Source organism: Pundamilia nyererei, unplaced genomic scaffold, assembly GCF_000239375.1.
Source record: "Pundamilia nyererei isolate P.nyererei 1_Seehausen unplaced genomic scaffold, PunNye1.0 scaffold00149, whole genome shotgun sequence".
In the NCBI taxonomy this organism is placed as follows: domain Eukaryota; kingdom Metazoa; phylum Chordata; class Actinopteri; order Cichliformes; family Cichlidae; genus Pundamilia; species Pundamilia nyererei.
In genome coordinates, this window is record NW_005187550.1 from 1,265,781 (window position 1) to 1,285,813 (window position 20,033).

Below are 20,033 nucleotides of genomic sequence, written 5' to 3' on the forward strand. Positions count from 1 at the left end.
ACAATGTCCACATTGACAATGTCCACATTGACAATGCCATGGACTGGAGGAGTATCTCCATATACTTCAACTTCATCTCAAATCAATAGCTAACCAAAAAATAATAAGGGTGTTTATATATTTGAGCTAATCCACACCTTAGAGAAGAAAAAAAAACAAATTCACTTCATTTTTTGCACCCAATTCTTGTATTTTAAAGCGAGTACAGATTTATGTTGTACGGTAGTTAAAAGAACTGTTCAAAGAAATCCTTACAAACCAGAAATAAACATGACATTCAGCCTTCGTAAGCAACAACATAGAAACAATAGAAATACACGGGTCTTGGTATGTATAACTGGACTTCTAATACAGTGAAATACAAACTTTGTTTATTCCTAGTGCCGGGTGGAAGCTACAGTAAGACCTAAATAGGTGTTTTGGTCCACTTATTACATTCTGAGACTTCAGCGAAGATGGTCGTAGGTAGATGTTCACAGTAAGTTACAGATTCAGTTCATTTTACCTGTATATATGTGCATTAATTACAGACAAAGACGGCACACCGCGAAAAAAACGCACAGCTGACAGCTCCAACAAAGCTACGACGAGCTAGCCAAGCATATTTTCTTCATTTGACACGTCACTTTCACGCTAAAACGACAGATTTTTCTTTATCTTACTACCCTGAGCGCACTGCAAAAACACAGCATCTTTAGCTAACTTAGCTTTGATTGGCTATAAATGCTGAAGGTTAGCCTCGATTACTGTAGCTTGGATTAACCTATATAAGCTAACAGTGCGGTCGTCATTCAAATAAAGAAACGTAACTTACAAGCTTGTTCCTTGTTCGAGGCTTTTAAATATAAACTATTTTTCTCCACATTATTCACTTTCACTTCGAGATGCTTATTCTTCTTCTTGTGGCTTTTAAGGGCGGATAGCACACCAACTTACAAGTGCATTGCCGCCACCTGCTGGACCGGTGTAAATACACGTAATGCTAAGATGGTAAATGAAAGAAATCTGTCAATGTGACTCTCGAGGATTTAACTATAAGAAATAAATGTGTAAAATGACATTGCACAGGCCTTCCTGTATTACAAAACAATTAAACGTACAATTAAACATACAATTAAACAATATAAAATAATATTTGTTAATTTGCAGATTTTTTCATCTTTATTTCTATAGTAGATATAGCAGAAAAAAAGATGTTGCATGAATGGCCACAGAGGAAGTCTTTATCAGTTGGAAAAGCTGAAACATATACAAAAAATATAATAAAATATGTGCCAACTATGCTCAAATTTATGCCCTGCTTCACATTTTCCAAAGTCTAATGGGTCCAACTGGAGTCTTTACTGGGGCGATTCTTGACCCTGGGCCCTAAGGGTTTTAAACCCTTACTTCAGATTAGTATTGAAGTAGTAGAAACTCTGTTTTGACCAAGAATAAAAAGTTGGCTGTTTATCCATTTGTCAGTTTGTGCTTTCAAAGAACATGATTTGTGCTGGCATTGTGATATTTGAACCCAAACATGAGTAAAAAGTCAGAGAGCAATGCAGAAGCTGCAGACCTTTTCCTAACTGAAAAGAAGCATGCACAATGCTGTTTCTTCAAGCTAAAACTTAAAGTTTTGGAGCTGGAAGTTTGATGAAGTACATTTTTTCATCATTTTACCAGAGCAAATGTTATTAAGGCTGTCAAATGGTTCTCTGTCACACAAATTTTGTGTGCACAAGCTGGTTATAACTGCCACAGTGATGAGGAAATAAAAATTTGTGCAACGGCTGAAGACCAGGAAAACTGAGACTCTATCAGCAGGGAGGCCTAGCACGAACATCCAGTCTACAACTCCACCTGAGAGGAGAGACAGAAAAAAAGGAAAATTCCCCATTGCTTGGACCATTACACACAGAGCCAGCCTCTCTGATCAGATTATTCGGGCGGCTGGTGCCAACAGCTCTCTTGCTCAACCAACAGACCACAGACAGCAAGTACTCTCAGGGTGATTCCAGCTTTTTGTTTGTTTGTTTTTTAGCTCCAACAACCAGCTTGTGGGGGCTCATGGGAAATTATAAAATCAAAAATATAAAAAACCTTGAAAACCTACATACTGTATTTATGAATTTTACTGCTGCAAACAAAATATTATTTTATTAATAGAAAAAAATTATATATTTATTTAGGCATCTCACTTAAAATTTAAACACTCAGGTGTTGTGTGAAAATTATGAACCAAAATTTAATGCATAATCATGACATTTTACTGACTGACGTTCAAACATGTTTACACAGAATACTTGATGTTATCATGATTTTCATACAAACTATGTATGAAGATATGGATATCTGACTATGTATCTATCGATCTATCATCTATCTATCTATCTATCAATAGATAGATCCCTATGATTTATTGAAATGTCATTTCTGTTGCTTTTTTTTCATTTAACAGTCAGTGCAACAAATTTGATTTAATATACATGAGGTACAAAATAATACTGAGAGTGTAAAAATACAAAATTAATAGCAGTCATTGTGACAGGAAAATGCTTAGTGTCAGATATCTAAGGCATCAGCAGAGACAGTTATTGCTTATTTCCATGGGATGGTAACAGCAAGCAGGTCTGTAGGTTGTGCTGCAGGTAGGTACAGAGCTTCTCTACAGTGCTTCTTAAGAGAAAGGCTTGACGATCTTCATGGAGATATAATTCTGCAGAGAGAAAAAATGGGATTTTTAAATGCTGAATTAATTTCAGTATCCAAATATCCAAAGTGTTTTAGACAAAATACTTTAAAGGTTCTGATGGACACAACAAACTTGACTTCATTATCAGCAAAATGAGTGAACTTACGGGGAGGGAGTAGAAAAGGATCCCAAGGAACAAGAGTACAAGCAGGAGAAGAACTCCTAAAATGAAAATCCACTTGAATCTGCGCCACACTATGAACTTCATGGTCTTGCAAGGATTTGTAAACCAGAAGAACGAAGTGTCAGGGCGGCTGTTAGAGAATAGAGACACACGATTATTTTTAAATTAAGTATATTAATGTAAAACAGTTATTAATTTTTCTTTGGAGAGACATATTTTTACTTGGGTGGTTCCAGTCTGGGATTTATGTTGGGCTCTTCTCTGCCTTTCCCGGCTGGCCTTTCCTCCATCTCCTTCTCATCCACTATTTCCAGTGTCATCTCAACTTTTCCCTGCAAATTTTTTAAAAACAAGGCCTTAAACAGGATCCCACAAAAAAACACACATTTAAAAAATATGACAAATAAGTGTGCTGGAGACATGAACATACACCAAGTACAGGTTTTCCACCCTGCTCAATTGCACATGGCCACCAGCCTCGCACAGACTTCTGGGAGAAGAGTGAGGTGGGCTGTGATGCCATCATTCCTTGCAGCATCTTCAGGCTGCACTTTTCTGGGGTCTTTGCAGGAGGGATGAGATTCAGTAAGTCCAGCTCAATTGACCCTGCAACATAAAATATGTACACGTCTTTCTGTGACAAAGCTGCAGAGCATATGTTATAGCAGTTGGCTCTTTTTAAGGCATTTCCTTCAAAATTTGGAATACTGTTTCACCTAAGTAGTCATCCAGGGAGAATTTGTCATTATCCCATATCTGGATGATCAATTTAGGAGGAATCCTAAATTCAGTTTTGTCCAGATTCCAAAAATGCTCCTGTATAAAGATAAAAAATTATTTCATTTATTCAAATTATAACTGGTTACATTATTAGCAAGAAATAAATTGGGGTTTTGTTGCTCATCCATGGCTTTACACACCTTTCTAGAGACAACACACAGCTGCTCTGCAGGTAGGTAGTCAAAGCCAAACATGAACCTCCAGTTGAAATTTCCATCTCCATCCAGAGATCTGTAGTGGACATCAGTCTTCTGCTTGTTGTCCTCCATCCCTGGCATCCATCTAAAGAACAAACAAAAGCAATATGTCGCCTTCTTGTTAACCACAGTACAAGTGCAGAGTACAAATAAAGGATTAAAGTGAGAGACGGGACATTTAATATACCCTTTAACGTAGATGTCGCTCATGTTTTCTCCAGTAATGCTTCGTTCATCCAGAGTGACATCACTTGTGTTCCAAATGACAGCTCGCAAGAAGTACCTGTTTCAAGTATGCAATTATATTTCACCCCTTGGTGCATTACGTTAAGATATATGATTATTTTGTAAAGAGTTTCTTACTTCTTAGCTTTGCGTGGAGTGATTTCACACGGAGGCCCGGGCAAACCGAGCCTCTTGGGGAAAATGTCTACCCACATCTGAATTCGTCCCTAGATTTTTGAGAAAAGGGTTAAACAAAGCACAGCACATAACTAAGTTGCTCAAATCAAAATGCATTGAGTGCATGAGTGTTAACCTGTGATAGATTTGGTTGGTGGGAGCTGAATAGGGTCCTGGTCTCTACATGCTCTTGTACCAATCCCTGGTCTCTGAGGACATGCAGCGCCAGCCTTTCTCTGGCCGGGCCCAAGTGCTGGTGTTGTTGTACAGTGTTGCCCTCTGCAAAGAATGCAGTCAGTGTTAATATCACTGAGAAAGCCTCCAAAGTAGCAAGGCAAAAAACAAACAGGACACAATTAAAACAACAATAGAGACAGCACACTCAATATGTGCTATGATAACAGGACTTTCAAGAATGGCTATACCAAATTCCTGCAGGTGGTATTCTCTTCCTGCGAAAGACAATGAGCTTCCATCACCCTCAAAGCGTGGATTAGGGACGCCCCGCACTTTAGCCAGATTTTGGAGTATCTGAGAAGGCTTCAGCTGATCTCTCCACTGATTGATCCCAGATCTGCAAGACATTCGAATCGATGTTGATGTGTAACATCTCTTTTGATCAAAATGACTGGATACAAACAAAGCAGAGCTACAAAATTGTAGACTTAAGAAAATAAACAACTGAAGTGCACTTAAAGTACATACTTACACACAGTAAGTCTGTGGCAGGCCACAGCTAGGCCTGAAACGAGAGAGAAGCCTGTTTTCCAAATCGATGACTGTCTCACCCACTTTTTCATCTCTGCTCAGGAGGTCATAGTCATACACAGAAATCTTCAGATCCTTGTCTTGAGGCAGGAAGCAGGATAGCTCAAACATCCTGGAGAAAAGTATTTGAAATGCTTGAGTTTTCACTGTAAAATAATTAAATATCAAAAATTATTTTTTTAAAAAACAACACATCTCAACAGCATCTCACCTTCCAAACACAGGATTGAGGGTGTTAGGTTTGTAGTTATCTCTATCATCCACTGTTTTCCTCCCCAGCATAATCTTAATGTACGGGTCGCACTGAACGGAGAATGGATAAATAAATAATGTTGAAAGTATTCATCTTTTTCACAATTGTGATAAGCTGTGCACAGGATTAAAGCAACATGACTTATCAGCTGCAGCTTCATGTATGAGACGCACCATGCCGTTTGTATCCTTAGGCTGCAGGTCAGTACAGGACACCACATATATTCTGATCAGGCACTCCTGTGGTCCACTCTCAGGAAGCTCTCTGAACTGGCGAGGTGGCGCTGGCACGCCTGGGTCATCAGGCAGTGGGTAAATCTTGAATGAGCCCTGTACACCACCAAAGAGAAAAGCATTGTTAGTTAAATTAAAATTGCAGGTTTCTCCAATGGCATCACAAAGATATCAGGGTTGTTGAAGAAATGATTTAGGGAAGCTCAATTCACACATTTTTAGCAGGTCAAAAGCATAAAAAAAAAAAAAAAAATTCTGTTTAATTTTTACTTTTCTACAGCTTTAAAGGATAAACCCTTCCAATTCTATCTTAGCTACCGAGGCACCACTGAAGAAGAATCAGGCTGGGACTTATGAACTTACTTATTTCCTCACTAGTATAGTTATAGCCTCTTTAGGCTTCTTTGGCCAGGGATCACTTATTGTTTCAGGCAAACCTGTTAATCTTAGTGGAGACACCATCGGTTCCACCTTAAATTATTGTTTTAGTTTAACTGCAATTCCTAAATTGTCCACTAGATGTTACAAAAGGAGTATTGAAAATGGCTGTGTACTAGGGCTGGGTATCGTCACTGATTTCTAGAATCAGTTTGATTCTGATTCACAAGGTTTCCATACTGATTCGATCCACGATTCGATTAGTTTTGAATCGGGGAAATTTTGCCTCAGACAGTCAGAAATATTATAATTCTGACCACTTATCAGTACATATCTATATTTTTATACCTATAAAAAGAAAGCTGACACTTGTGAGTCTTTTTAAAGGTGTAAGCATCACAACAGATGCCTTTGTGTCAAAGTAACTCAGGATAAAACACAGAAAAACATGAAGATTTTCCTAGCCTGGGATTTTATAGCAGATGACCTTAAAAATATTGTGCAGTCAAAAACGAAGTGAAGCAGAGCAAAGTTACAGAGGTTTGATTAGAGACACAGCTAAGCATTTTGCAATTTTGAATAATTTTAAAAAGTTTCAATTTGTTCAGTATTGAACAGCAGAAATGAGAGAGAGAGAGAGAGCTGTACATGAAGTGTGATTTTATCGTGGTGGAAGCAAAACAGCAAAAGTCAGAGGAAATTCCTGACGATGTTTATGTGAAGCGAAATGTGAAGTGTAGTTTGGATCGTCTTTGGCTGCTGGTTCAGTCAATATTGTTTGGAGAGAGATAAAACCTGCAGCTTCAGAATCTAGCACAAAGAGGACGTAAACACAAAGCGCCCGCCGACGCTTCAAAATCAGTGAGCTGTCGGCTTTAAGCCCCGACGCCGTGTCCGCGAACGTGCAGTCGGGTGAGAAAGGCGACATTTCACTGATTCGGATGCGTTGGGTCCGCGTTTTGTGTTTACATCTTTGTGCAGAATCCGTGTACCTGCTCTCATTTACTGTTTTAGCTGTTTGGTGGTTGTAGAAATTCTGGCGTTTCGGGCAAAATAAATTTCTATTTAAAACTCGATTCAGGATTTTAATGAATCGATATCACGTTATCCAAGCCAGAATCGATTTTAATCGATAAAGCGATAATCAAAACCCACCCCTACTGTGTACTAATTTTACAAAATTTCACACTTCTTTACCTTGAACTCTCCCACCACTGAGGGATCATCTTCTTCATCTTCACTCTTTCCTCTCTGAAGTTTGAAAGTGCTGCAGAAATCAGTCAGCCTGTGGAACTCTTTAACCTCTTCTAATTCACAATTGTATACCTACAAAAACACAAAAAGCATTACAATTCACTGTTTGTTACAGCGAGTGGATTAAAAACTGGTCTATCACTCAGCTGTGGGGCTTCACAGAACACTCATGCTGGTTTTATTTAACAGAAAATGACTGCAAAATCTTAAGTGCTTTCAGATCACAAGCCTGTCTGTCACAGTAATTTAGATGCAGGTTGTAAACCCATCACAAATTAGATCAGATTAGATCTTTTCTTTTTTCCACCGAGTGTAAAACACATCACCTGCAATTTGTCATATCCCTTTTTCAGGTAAGGTCCACACTTTTCCTGCTCCCCAGTGGAGGCATAAAACTTACTCCACCAGTCTACTGCCTCCTCCTCCTACACAACGCAAAAACAAATATCAATACATTTGGCATTTTTAAGATAGATGATGATATCCATTGGTCGACAACGTGTGACAAGAGAATTCTGACCTTTTCTTCTTGAAGCTATAAAGATGGGAGCAAAGAATACTTTTCATTAAAAAATATTACTTTTTAGATTTTTTTGTTGTTTTGTTTATGTGACATTTTATTTACCTCTGTTTTTATGATGGGTCTCCCCTCCATGTCTATGACAACATCTCCTTGGGCAGCAGCTATCATTGCCACTGCAAAGGTAATGCAAAATATATATATATATATATATAACAGACACTTATCTTATGAAGCTAAATATGCATGTGAGACTTCTGTGTCTGTGGATACCTCTAGCAGACATGCAGGTTTCATTGTTAAGACGATACGGGTCACAGCGGAACTCCTCCAGACAGGTAATTGTGCACTGTCCCACGACAGGCTTCCTACCAAAAGGTCTGTGGTCGATCACCTTGACCACGATGGGAGGGGCGTACATCTCATCTTTGGGAAGAAGCTAAGTGAACAGTGAGAAGACAGGCCAAATAAGGAAATATCTAAAGTTTATATATCTGAAGGTGTGTTATTCCTTCAAGGAAGACTTGGGGTTATTACCACTTTGAGTAGCAGCACTGATCCAGGAAAGTTGGGGTTCTTTTTGAAGTTCTTAATCACAGCAGTTTGAACGGTCTCACCACCACATTCAACTATCAAACTTGGGGACGATACTGTGGCCAACTGATATGTCTTCATGTTCCTCAAACCCCAAGTCAAGACCTACAAGCAAAAACAAATATTCATATTGCAAAAACTAGCAGGGCAGATAAGGAGAGCATCACACAAGAGGGCTTGAACAATTTAAAGATATACCTCAATCGCAGTGAGCTGCACAACTGGCCTGATTCCCTGAGGAACCATGTAGAGATTCTCCCCCCGCCGAGGAGGCACCAATGGAAAATCTCCATCATTAACCTGGAAGACAAGAACAGAGGGACCTCATTTATAAAACTTCCTAATGTTAAATTACAATTGAATCACTTAATTTTGGTGCTTTCTGTACCTTGTCCTTCAATATGAGCTCAGCAGCTAGCAATGCCTCTCCAGCACTGCGACCTTTTTTGGTGACTGGGAACCACAGCAGTTTAGGACTGACAGCCCCACTGGGGTTCAGTTTAACCACAGGGGGGCATGTGCAGCGGCCCATGGCCTCATCTTTACCCTAATGAATATAGTACAGACTTAATAAACCCGTATTATGTCGATTAGGGCCCAAAATGTGCTTTTCTAGGACACAGTTGTGTGTGTACGATTATGTAGTTTGATCAGAAGTTAAGCAGATTAAACACTGAACCTACCACTTGATCTTTGTCATACAGCTCCAAGACTACATCGGGAGGGTTGCAGGCGATGGTCTGTGGGTCTCCGTAGATTTCAATGTCATCAAAAATGAGAGTCTGATCCCATGTGGGATTCAGCGTGGTCTTTATGACTTCTGTGGTCTTGCTCACATGCAGAAATGACACATGAGCATAGGGATCTAGAGAATCCAGAATACTCTTATTACCATACTTTCCAAAATTGTACCTCAGGAGTTGATTTTATTTATTGCTCCTTAATGGATTTACACTTTGTGTGCCTATCACAAGATTTTGCTCTTACCCGAGAAGCTGTCTTTGTCCATGGCACAGAGATTTCTTGCCTGATAGACATAGACTCTCAGGTGGTAGATGTAAGATCCTGGGGGGGGGGAATTATTTTTATTAAAACTGGATAACTCCAGTTTATTCAGGCAGTTATATGTATTTGGATTTGGGATATCAGTGTAGTGTCACACTAAGAGCAGTCAGTCGGGATGTAGTTCAAAGAAAACCTCTGCCTTTAATCAGCAACAAACAGGAATTTATTTTATCTGATTCAGCTACTTACGGTTAAAGTGGCAGGAAACAGTGGGTGTGTTGGCACCAAAAACTTTGGCTGCACCCATTTTACCGGCCTTCTCATCAACATCGACCCCCTGTTAACAAAACAAAGGAGCTTAACAGGAGACTTTTCTAAATATTGGAGCAAACTTTAAGAAAATTTAAAGCAACACAGCACAACAACCCAAATAAAATCGATTTTACATCTGACAGAAATGGGTACAGAATAGAGATTTATATTAAGCAGTTTTACTCAGGGTGCTTAAACTAGACCTACTAAAGCTCCTTCCAGTCTGAAGATGGCAGAGGCCCCAATGCAGTCTGATGGGACCATCTTTCTCCTCCAACGGCGGCGGCGGAACGTGTCAGAGGAGCGCTCTTTCCTGTGGAAATTCCAGCCAATCAGGGAAGAGTATTCCCAACCTTCCCCCGATCCTCGTCTCTAAAGAAGGAACAAAAGCCAAAAAATCCCGCAATGAGATTATACCTGTGTGCTGAATCTAGTCTTTTCCTAATCTGTGTCTTCCTCACCTCAGCAATAGCAGTTTTCTCAGATATCTTCCTTCTTTTTCTCATGAGTCTCTTCCTGCGGTGGACATGGTACATCTTCTCTGCTGGAGCCCAGGACTTTGGTTTATCATCAGGGGGAATGGTGACCCCATATTCCCAACCTAGTGTCAAAAAATACATATATAGTTAGACTCTTCCTTATTTGTAAGATGACAGTAGTAGGAAGAGAGGATGTACATTGTTAGGCCCGTAACTTGTTGAACAAAGACAAATTATGACATTTTGCCCATATATACCACAGAAGAGTTTAGAAAAACAGTCAATATGTAATTAAAGTGCAGGCTTTAAGAGATTAAATAAAGTATTATTAACGTTTTAGGAATTATAGACATTTTCAAACAGTCCCCCGTATTTACAGGCTGAAAGTGATTGCACAAACTAACATCATTTTAAATATAAGGATTGCTTCTGATTGATTGTCTGAAATCTAGAATCCATAAACATCACCAAATGACGTTTCCTCTTTGAGATGCTTTGTCAGGCCTTTACTGCAGCTACCAGCAGCTGCTGCTTGTTTGTGGGTCTCTCCCTGCCTTCAGTTTTGTGTTTAATACCTGAAAGGAGTGCTCTGCTGGGATGAGATCAGGTGATTGACTTGGTCATTGAAGAATATCACATTTCTTTGCCTTGCCAAACTCTTGGCACATCATCAATAAACACCAGGGACCCAGTTCCACCAGGCGGCCATACATACCCATGTCATAACATGGCTCCACCATGGTTAAAAGAAAAGGTGAAACACTTAGGACTTAGAGATTATCGCTTTTCTTAACCATGGAAAGAGTTCCAACACTTCATTTGTCTTCGGTGGTCTGTGCTGGCCGGTGCGTTTCTGTCCACTCCTATTGTTTTTGACGTCTCTTCTATAGGTTTATTTTATTTATATACTTATTTATTTATTTTCTGTTTACTGATGGCTTGTGTTTCAGTTTTAATGTTCATGTTACCTCTCTCATCGACAGCTCTGTTGCTATCGAAGCTCCAGTCATCCTCCCAGGTCCATCCAGGTGGACACTCAAAGTCCCCTGGGCTCTGAACCTTTTCACCATTCTACACAAAATAAAAAGTTTTTATTAAATGATACAGAAACTTAAAAAGCCCAACTGATTTTATTAATGCTTCATATTCTATACCAGTCGGTCTCTAATTCTGTAAAGTTTTTAACAGCTATGTGTTGCATTTGGAAGGAATAAAAGAGTTGAACATGTTCGGATGCTCATGGGAACTACTCAAAAACTCAGACTTGGGTGATAGACATCTGCAGCAGCTTTGAGGTTTTTGGGCTCTTATGCAGCCCAAATACTCAATGTGGTGTCATTATCATTACTAGCAGGCCTACTAAAAACTACAAATGGTGCCAGAAAGACAGCAAAAATCACGCCAATGCAACCACAAAGAAATCAACCTGTCACAAGTACACAGTAGTAAAGTAGAAACTGATAACATTGGAAACAAGTATGCATAAACAGGCTTTGTCGTGCTATCTTCACCCACATATTTCAGATAGGGCTTTAAAAGCTAAACGTGTGTTTTATATGTCTGTGGGTAAGACCAGTATAGCATACCACGTCTGTGTAGGGCTCTGCAGCAGGTTTCCACTCACCACCAGGAAACCGTGTTTCATTCTCAAAAACCTCATCTGTGAACTCTGTGTGGCCTGCATCTGCTTCTGTCAACAGACTTTAGAAAACACCACCATAGCACTAAGGTTAATAAGAGGCTGTCTGACTCAGGCAAAAGTTATGTAGGTCCACGATAAACAGATCAGAAGAGATCAGGAAAGCAGGCTTCAGATAGCTAAGGCTATTTACTCAAACTTCAGTATGAGGCTGTAAGCACTTTAGAGTCAGAAGGCACAAAGGGAGGGAAGGAGAAGAAACCAAAATATTGGCTGATGCCAAATTCCTGTTCATTTCCTGTAATTGTGATGATAATTTGGTTCCTAGCGTTGGCTGGTACCCTCAGTCATTTGAGCGCACACAAGGGATTGTACCTGACAATTTGACCCACCGACAACAACAATCAAAAGCAGGAATAAACAGCTTCTCAGAGGAAACTGTGCACAAATAACATTAGCCATGCAAAAAACCTGGTAATCGGATTCTGAGGAAAAGCAGGAGAGAAGGCCAGATGGAAAACAAAGAAATATATATAAAAAAAATAGTTAATAAAGAAACAGAGAGAAAGAGAGAGTTTGTATATGTAAGTGAAAATGTGGTATTTAACCTATTAAAAAAAAAACTGGGCAGAGATTGTTTCTAATAATTTGTCTCATATCACTATTTTCTGCTGTGCAAAGACTGAGAGCAATTCTTGGAAATTCTTTCTCTGTTAATTAAGTAAGTAAGTAAAATTTTATTTATATAGCACCTCTTAAGATCGATATCACAAAGAGCTTCACAACAAAAAGTGCAAGAACATAAAAGTTTAATAGATGACGTTTTTTTTCTTTGTTTTAAAGAGACCACTGAGTCCACAGACCTCAGGTACAAAAGCTCTGTAGCTTGTATGACAGACAGTCATCAGGCCCTGATCACATGACCTCAGGAACCTGCTGGGGACATTTGAATGCAGAGGTCTAAAAGCGGACCGAAACTACCAGCGGTATGACACGTGAGTACCTAGAAGACTTTGTTAGAAAGTGGTTTTGGGTTTTGGTTAAGACAACTGAACAGCAAGTTAAAAGTAGACAGACATATCTGTAGACAGAAAAACATAAATCTGAAGTTCACATCTGGGCGTGACTGCAAGTGTTGATTTATAACATCAAGTGGAGCGTGACATTTTGAGCACCATGCAACCCAATTTTAGCCACAACTGCCAAAATGAGTCCAGTCCAGGCCCCAAACTTATCTGCTTTCTGATTGAAACAGGAAATTAAGATCAAACAAACAAGTGATGTTTTCACTTTGATTACATGCAGTTTTAGCTCCATAGTGTACTGGCTCAACCATTCAACTATCAAGTGAAAGCTCCCTAGTTTTGATCCTAGGAGGTGAAACTAATCCCTTTTGGGGTTGCTTCAGAAACGGCAACTAGTGTAAAAATAAGGGAGTAGCTGGAAATTCCTTTTTTTTTTTTACTTATATGCATTTTGTTTTTGTTATAGACAGGATAATAGTGTGTGGTTCTTAGCCTCGATGACATTCTTACATCCCTTACAGAACACACACAAGAACACACAGCTTGCTGAGTTTTAACCTTTCCATAAAAGATACTGAAGTATAAACAGGATAGTAGGATAGTATGTCCAAGTGCACTGCAACAGGATGTACGCAGTTGATTGAAAGGGCTGCGAGTGTGCGTGTACTTGTATGATTACTCACCTTCGCTCAGGATCAACAAACCAGTCTCCCTCCCATTCCCATCCACGTGGCGGCAGAAAGCGTTCCTGCTTGAGCTTCACCTTTCCAGTTACATCGGAGAACTTATGACGTCCAACCAAGCCAGTGGTACCCCATTTGCCAAACACCTGAGCCTGGTTCTCATACTACAGAGGGGAAAAAAAGCAACAGTGTATTCAAGCCATAGTTTATACAATGCCCTCTAAAGTAAGCAGTCACAAATGTTTGTATTTATTTCTTCAGAAACAAATGTTTTGCATAGATACTGTACCATTTCAGCGTACACACTGAAGTTTCCCTCTGAGAAAGTATTGAATTTTTTCTCTTGGGCAGAGAGACCGAGCCACATGTTGATCCTCAGCTGAACTGGGATCTTCAGACCTTTTTCTTTGTCCATGGGATACTGAATACAAGAATTAAATGGCATACAAAATATACTGTAAAACCTGAATTATTGCAAGTTGTTAAAGAAACATTTATGACTTTTGCATTACCTGCATGAAGACGGTCCGAGTCTTTCCACAATGTTTGCCACAGGCCTCGTCACTGAAGTTAGAGTACAGGATCTGGTTGGCTGGGACTCGGGCATAAGCCACACGCTTCTCTCCTCTCAACATCCATATGATCACATCTGGCATGCTGTTCTGAGGCTGAAGGAGACATGAAACATTTCAATTACACAAAGTTTCGATCCTGTTTTAGAGCTGCACTACATTGTACTTTTGATAACAATGACGCCCTGGACATTCTTTAGCCGAGAAAAACATTTTCTCACCTCCTCTGCCAGCTGCTTGAGTCTGTCCAACCAGTCTTCAATTTCACCAACAGTCGCCTTGACGTCTGTGGCTTCTTCTCTCACCCGAGTGGCCATCTGCCTGATACTTTCCACAGCGGCATCACGCAGGCTTTTTATTTGGAGATCCAGTTCTGTAATGTTTTGCTGTTCCTCCAGAACTGGAAGCTGCAAACTGTCACACGCACATCAGATTATTTAGCTTTAACAGCCACCTACAAATGTATCTGTCCTAACAGAAAAAAACACAGCTGTCTAACAATAATCTACATCAAACCACTACTTCATGCAACTGAAAGAACTAGTGTAGGATCTGCCTGGTCTCGTCTTACTTGCTAAGGTCCTCAATCAGGCAGTTGATGAGTTTAAGCCAAATTTCAGCAAGGTGTGTCTCAGGAATTTTGGCTAAGATGGCTGTTTTAAAAGAAATAAGGTGAGACTCCTGAAACAAATCACAAAGCGTAAAGGGGAGAGATTAATGAGCAGCAGAAATATTATGAAATATTATGTCTGTGTGCTATTCTCACCAGCCTCTCAGCAATGAAGAGGAGAATATTAACAGAGTACAGGCGGTAGCTGATGTCCTCCCAGTACGAAGTGAGAATCACAACAGGCTTAGTGTCAGCCCAGGGTAGGTAATAGTAGTGATTACCTGCACCATACACAGTAAATGTGCTGTTTTATTATTTATTTTACACACACATTAGGAGTTTATGACTCGGTATTCCAAACACTTACAGTGAGGTTGACAGTTTAAGTAATTTAGTAATATATATTTGACTTAAATAACAATTAAAAAAAAACACATGCCTACCTAAAGTCCCTTAATGTCATGAAAATATCAAAACTACGTCATAGTCCATAAACAAGCTAAAAAACAACTAAGTACCATCAAAAACAGCAAAGCTGTACTGGGTGGTGGACGCCAGGGGCTTGCAGGTGGAATCCAGCTTGTTCCCATAATTACCGATGCTGACCTCAAACTGGATTGGTTCACCAGGCTCTTGGAGCATGCATGCACTGTGGAAAACTGCGCACAAGGAGTACTTCCTCCTCCGCTGGTATTTCTGCAACCAATTAAAAAAGAAGTGGGAGTGTTATAATTTAATTCCACACTGTTGGTTAGAGGTATTCTATCCCTGTTCAGGACCACATTTAGATTACGTAAATGAAAACAAACTGCTGGTTTTTGTTTCTGCTTAGGGATGTTCACACCATCAGTTTAAAGGCACCTTGCAGTTTACTGGAGTAAATACAGCATGACAGGGTTACGGTGAGCGGCGTGAGTACCTGTGCGACCAAGATGTCATCACTTGAGATGTCATCCACATTTTTATCAGTCTTTCCATCCAGCTGAGTGGACAGTTGAACAAGGACCCTCCCCCTGTATGCGACCCCTTCTCCCTGAAAGAGTTGAAAATGCAAAAACATGAATATGAAATAAAATGAATACTAATGAGAGTGAAATATCATGCAGAAGTTCTGGTTGGTGCTACCTTTCCATGGTTGAGTTCATCGTATGGGTCAGGCAGACCTGAGTACTCTCTCGGGCTGCCATACAGGTTGACGTAGCAAGGCCCAAAGGCTGGGAGAAAACCAACTTCTGATGCAGCTGTGCTCACGGTAACACACAAAAAAACAAAAATCCACCAGGATTTACAGGTAAGGTTAGATACATAAAGAGAAGGAGTGAGTTAAGCTCTTAGAAACTTAGAGTCTTTTTTTACATAAAAGAAGATAAATCATTTAGTACATACATTCGGTGACTGTGTTGGAATTTTCAGCCTGTGTTTCTGTTTTGAATGAATAAAAAAAAAGCGGTATTACATTTCATATCACAACATGGACTTAAACCAGTGAGTGACAAAATATAAACAATACTGTATGATTACCTTCAATCTCTCCGCCAGAGGAAGATATCTTGCTTAGATTCAAAAATGCTGTTCCTATGGCATCATCCTTGGTTAGACGATCCCTGCAAAGAATATATATACATGTCAGATAGTGGTCGTGTTATTGTTACCCATGTCTGTGAATGAATGTCAGTGCTTACCAGTCATACATAGTCAACTTGATGCATTCGCACATGGAGGGAAACTACAGAGGCAGAGGTTATTTATGATGGAGATTAAAGTCTCATTCAATTTTGAATCAAAGCTTCTTTTTAATATGCATCTTTATTACCTTTACTTGAAGACTGATGAATTGGTTAAACTCTGGATTCGCATTTTTCTCAATTATTTTGGTAGAAGCCTAAAAAGACAAAATAATAATGTTAAATGAACTATAATTACATTGAGGGAAATTTTTAAAAACTTTAATCTAACATGAAATACCTTCTTCCCAGCAAAGCTGACTTCCAAATATGGATCCACCAAGTTTTTCCTGTCTCCATCCCCTCCAAATACCTGTTTTACTGTCTGAACAAAGGCATCATCCACTGCAACATAAAACAGAAGCTTCTTAAACGGATTTCAATGCATCAGCCCATGAGAGCTGCAGAAATTTAATACCCGGTACACCACTTACTCTGTGGCATATCCTCAGCACGATAGACTTTAAGGTTCAGCGTGGCTGATCGCATCGTGACTCCAGCTGGCACCAAAAGATTGTTCTCTATGTCATCTTGCTCCTCATTTGACTCTCTCTTCTCAGTCTGTACGCAAGAAGCAAGAGCAGAGCAGAAGAGATGTTTATGTTATTAACACTGCATTAAGAGAAAGGTGTTTTGATTTTGAGGAAGAAGCTACTCTTACTGATGGTTCATCTCCAGTAGCCACAACAATTATGCTGACTTTCAGGTAGCCTCTAGGCCCCAAGCTCGAATCATCAAGATCACTGAGGAGGAGCCATTTCCTCATTATGGCGTGACCTGGATATGGTGTCATATTCAACATGTTCAAACATCTACCTGCAGTGTATAGAAAGGGAACTTTCCCAAGACGTGCATACAATACCAAAATACTCACTAGGTTCGTCGTAGATGTAGCCAACATCAAGCTGGATAGGAAAGAAAAATGTCAGACTACTAATTCATCCTTGAACTGTGAAACGAAGAATGCAAAGTTTAGTATTTAAAAGCATTTTTGACACACCTTGAACTCTCCAATTAGACTGTCAGATCTGAGGGAGAAGGAGTCATAGACCTATGGAGAAAAGATATGAGATGGAGAAATGATTTGATTGTAAAATCGCATAACAGATGGTACAATATACTAATTTTCTGTAAAAACAAAACAAACAAACAAAAAACAGTATTAAATTTTAATATAACTTATCTGCATACCCGAATGTTGATGCTCTCATCAAACAGTTCTGACGGTAGCATGTTAAGATTGTAGAAAAACATCTGGAGAAGAGAGAGAGACAACTGTGTGTGCACAGTATATTTCTATGCCAGAAGCATGCTAATATAACTTTTTGTGGCAAATCACACAACTTACATTTGCTTTTAGCTGAGATTCTTACTGTACATTCTGGCAAAAGCTGAGATGAGGTAAATGCAAATGCAAATGAGAGGGATTAGTTATACTGCAAGAGAAAGCTGAAAGGACTCCTTCAGTATCTACAGAAGGTGACTCTAAAGCTGCTGATAAAGAGAGAAATATCACAGGAGGTTATTAAAGCTCACAGAAGTGGCAAGGAAAGTAGACAAAGGGAGGTTAAAAATAGACAAGCAAGGTCAAAAGCAAAAGTATGCAATCAGTAACAAACTTCTCAAGAGTCATTTCTGGACGAGTTGAGTATCTTTGCGTGGCCATAGATTCATTACCTCATCAAAGAACGGGCTGTTCCCTCTCCTAATTCTCGTCCTGTGGGTCTGTCCACATACACTCACTTTAACCACAGGCTTGATGTTGTTGCCAGGCAGCTGTCTACCCTCGACAACCCGAACACGGATCTGTTTGAAAAGGTAACATTTTTTTATTTATTTGGGCTACTTTACTTTTTCTGCCAACTTTTAAAGTACAATCCAGCTCAATTAAATATTGGAAAACTGTGGATCAACAATATTGTCCCAGAGAAACTGAAGCAGAACCAGAAAAGTTGTTGGCATGTCTGTTTCCTGTTTGTCTATGCCCTGGCACTGGCTTACGTGTTAAGCAGTACTGGTGAAACTTTCTGTCATTTATGTGATTAACAATAACATTTCCTTCTTAGAGTGATATTTGTCATTATCTAGGCGTAGATTAAAAATAATTGCAAGTCAAACAATACCTGGAAGTCCTGAGGCTTATTGGCCAGGGCTCTGTGCCTCTTACGCCTCAGACGGATAGATTGTCTGGATTTCCCAGGGTGGCCTGGTAAAGTGGGAGCTCCTGAGCCTCCACCCTGACCTCCCCCATCTGTGTCTGCTTCTCCCTCATCACCCTCATCACTCCCTTTTTGGTGCAAAATAAGAAAAACATGAAATTCATAGTCATTCATATTCATTATTATTCTACTCATGCTAAGCTTCAGTCCTGTGGTGACTAATATGTCTCGGCGTGCAACTGGTTATTTAACCCGATGCAGTGAACAGCTCCTTTTTTTCTTAAACAACCATGTTTTAAGACATATCCCATAACTGTGGAAAAGATGTTGCTCATTTTCAGATAGGTCATTTGACCTACTGGCATCAAGTAGATAAAAGAAGAAGAAGGAGATTCCTGAAACAACTAAAACTGTGTTACACACTGTCCAACATGTCATTAAAACCTACAAGGATCATGGTGAATTATCATTTTTTGAGGAAGAAATGTGGTCAGAAATAAATCTTGAATGATTGTGACCATAGATCACTTAAATGTTTAGTGATATCAGAGTGTGAAAAATCATCAGTAGAACGCACGGTTGTTTTTAACAGTGATTTCTGGAGCATTTTCACGCATTCAATGCAACGAGAACACAAGGGATTGGGACTAAACTTCTGTGCAGCTTTAAGAAAACCATGCATCAGTGAGGTCTAAGGAGCCTGAAAAGAAGGCGACTGGATTTTTAAAAAGTTTTTAAAGACGTTTCACCTCTTATCTGAGAAGTTTCTTCAGTTCTAAAACCACATGGTGAAGAGTTCAGGTTATTTAAACCCTAGTGGGAGTTATCCCTTAAGAGGGTTGCTGACCCACTATTAATCATCTCATGAGCTAAGGTATGAAGAAAAATGTTGCGTCATTATCACCAGCGGTTTTGGGTGACGCCATTGCGTACCCTTGCCTCACCGTATCATGTGACCTACTGATGTCATCGAATGCAAGATGTCAGTGGGAGTTGAGGCACCAGGAAAGGGATCTCAAGACTACATTGTTGGTGGGTAATCTTCGGTGTCATAGGCCACCCTCTCTGTGTGTTAGTTGACCTGGTCAACCATGGCCTAAAACTTTTCAAGCTCCTTTGACTACCATAACCTTGATGACTGAGAACCTACACAGACATGCATCATCAAGGCTAGTCGGAGTGGGATGTTCTTCAGTTTCCTAGTGAACATGAACTTTGTTGCAATGATAAACAGTCATGTGGTATGATGAATCCAGATTTAGCATTTTCCAAAGTGATGGGTAGTGAAGGTGAAGCCATTCACGCACCATACCTAGGAAGCACGAGACATTATTTTCACACTTGGTTTTAGCTACCACAGAGTCCAGACCTTAGCCCCATTTAGAATCTCTGGGATTGTCTGGAGAAGACTCAAGGATCCAGCTTTCCCATCCTCAGTATAACATCTTGGTGTACAATGAATGCAACTATTCATGGAATGTAACTTTGCATATGATAGATAGATAGATAGATAGATAGATAGATAGATAGATAGATAGATAGATAGATAGATAGATAGATAGATAGATAGATAGATAGATAGATAGAT

At 39.6% G+C, this 20,033-nt stretch overlaps 2 protein-coding genes across 2 annotated transcripts in view; both read right to left on the reverse strand.

The window, feature by feature from the left end:
• The window catches only part of parga (poly (ADP-ribose) glycohydrolase a), a 25,535-nt gene extending 24,613 nt beyond the window's left edge, over positions 1-922 (reverse strand). Inside the window, exon 1 of the mRNA XM_005744816.1 lies at positions 815-922. The gene's annotated coding sequence lies outside the window, so the exon portion shown is untranslated. The remainder of the gene's footprint in view (positions 1-814) is intronic.
• A 1,472-nt stretch (positions 923-2,394) lies between these two features.
• myofl (myoferlin like) overlaps positions 2,395-20,033 on the reverse strand; it is a 21,960-nt gene continuing 4,321 nt past the window's right edge. The window contains exons 6-54 of the mRNA XM_005744818.2: positions 18,410-18,573; positions 17,964-18,092; positions 17,478-17,540; positions 17,287-17,337; positions 17,161-17,191; positions 16,948-17,063; positions 16,721-16,847; positions 16,528-16,631; positions 16,376-16,444; positions 16,245-16,288; positions 16,084-16,166; positions 15,949-15,984; positions 15,688-15,803; positions 15,482-15,595; positions 15,081-15,258; positions 14,719-14,843; positions 14,524-14,633; positions 14,174-14,366; positions 13,893-14,048; positions 13,670-13,801; positions 13,381-13,544; positions 11,620-11,734; positions 11,002-11,104; positions 10,016-10,155; positions 9,762-9,926; positions 9,492-9,579; positions 9,225-9,302; positions 8,921-9,102; positions 8,626-8,784; positions 8,436-8,537; positions 8,181-8,342; positions 7,917-8,082; positions 7,749-7,819; positions 7,644-7,658; positions 7,450-7,548; positions 7,067-7,195; positions 5,432-5,587; positions 5,217-5,308; positions 4,947-5,117; positions 4,663-4,811; positions 4,374-4,516; positions 4,199-4,287; positions 4,023-4,118; positions 3,779-3,920; positions 3,575-3,674; positions 3,289-3,464; positions 3,081-3,190; positions 2,841-2,988; positions 2,395-2,698 (exon numbers count right to left, since the gene is read on the reverse strand). Coding sequence (XP_005744875.1) covers positions 2,660-2,698; positions 2,841-2,988; positions 3,081-3,190; positions 3,289-3,464; positions 3,575-3,674; positions 3,779-3,920; positions 4,023-4,118; positions 4,199-4,287; positions 4,374-4,516; positions 4,663-4,811; positions 4,947-5,117; positions 5,217-5,308; positions 5,432-5,587; positions 7,067-7,195; positions 7,450-7,548; positions 7,644-7,658; positions 7,749-7,819; positions 7,917-8,082; positions 8,181-8,342; positions 8,436-8,537; positions 8,626-8,784; positions 8,921-9,102; positions 9,225-9,302; positions 9,492-9,579; positions 9,762-9,926; positions 10,016-10,155; positions 11,002-11,104; positions 11,620-11,734; positions 13,381-13,544; positions 13,670-13,801; positions 13,893-14,048; positions 14,174-14,366; positions 14,524-14,633; positions 14,719-14,843; positions 15,081-15,258; positions 15,482-15,595; positions 15,688-15,803; positions 15,949-15,984; positions 16,084-16,166; positions 16,245-16,288; positions 16,376-16,444; positions 16,528-16,631; positions 16,721-16,847; positions 16,948-17,063; positions 17,161-17,191; positions 17,287-17,337; positions 17,478-17,540; positions 17,964-18,092; positions 18,410-18,573 — 5,690 coding nt within the window. The 3' untranslated portion in view covers positions 2,395-2,659. The remainder of the gene's footprint in view (positions 2,699-2,840; positions 2,989-3,080; positions 3,191-3,288; positions 3,465-3,574; positions 3,675-3,778; positions 3,921-4,022; positions 4,119-4,198; positions 4,288-4,373; positions 4,517-4,662; positions 4,812-4,946; positions 5,118-5,216; positions 5,309-5,431; positions 5,588-7,066; positions 7,196-7,449; positions 7,549-7,643; positions 7,659-7,748; positions 7,820-7,916; positions 8,083-8,180; positions 8,343-8,435; positions 8,538-8,625; positions 8,785-8,920; positions 9,103-9,224; positions 9,303-9,491; positions 9,580-9,761; positions 9,927-10,015; positions 10,156-11,001; positions 11,105-11,619; positions 11,735-13,380; positions 13,545-13,669; positions 13,802-13,892; positions 14,049-14,173; positions 14,367-14,523; positions 14,634-14,718; positions 14,844-15,080; positions 15,259-15,481; positions 15,596-15,687; positions 15,804-15,948; positions 15,985-16,083; positions 16,167-16,244; positions 16,289-16,375; positions 16,445-16,527; positions 16,632-16,720; positions 16,848-16,947; positions 17,064-17,160; positions 17,192-17,286; positions 17,338-17,477; positions 17,541-17,963; positions 18,093-18,409; positions 18,574-20,033) is intronic.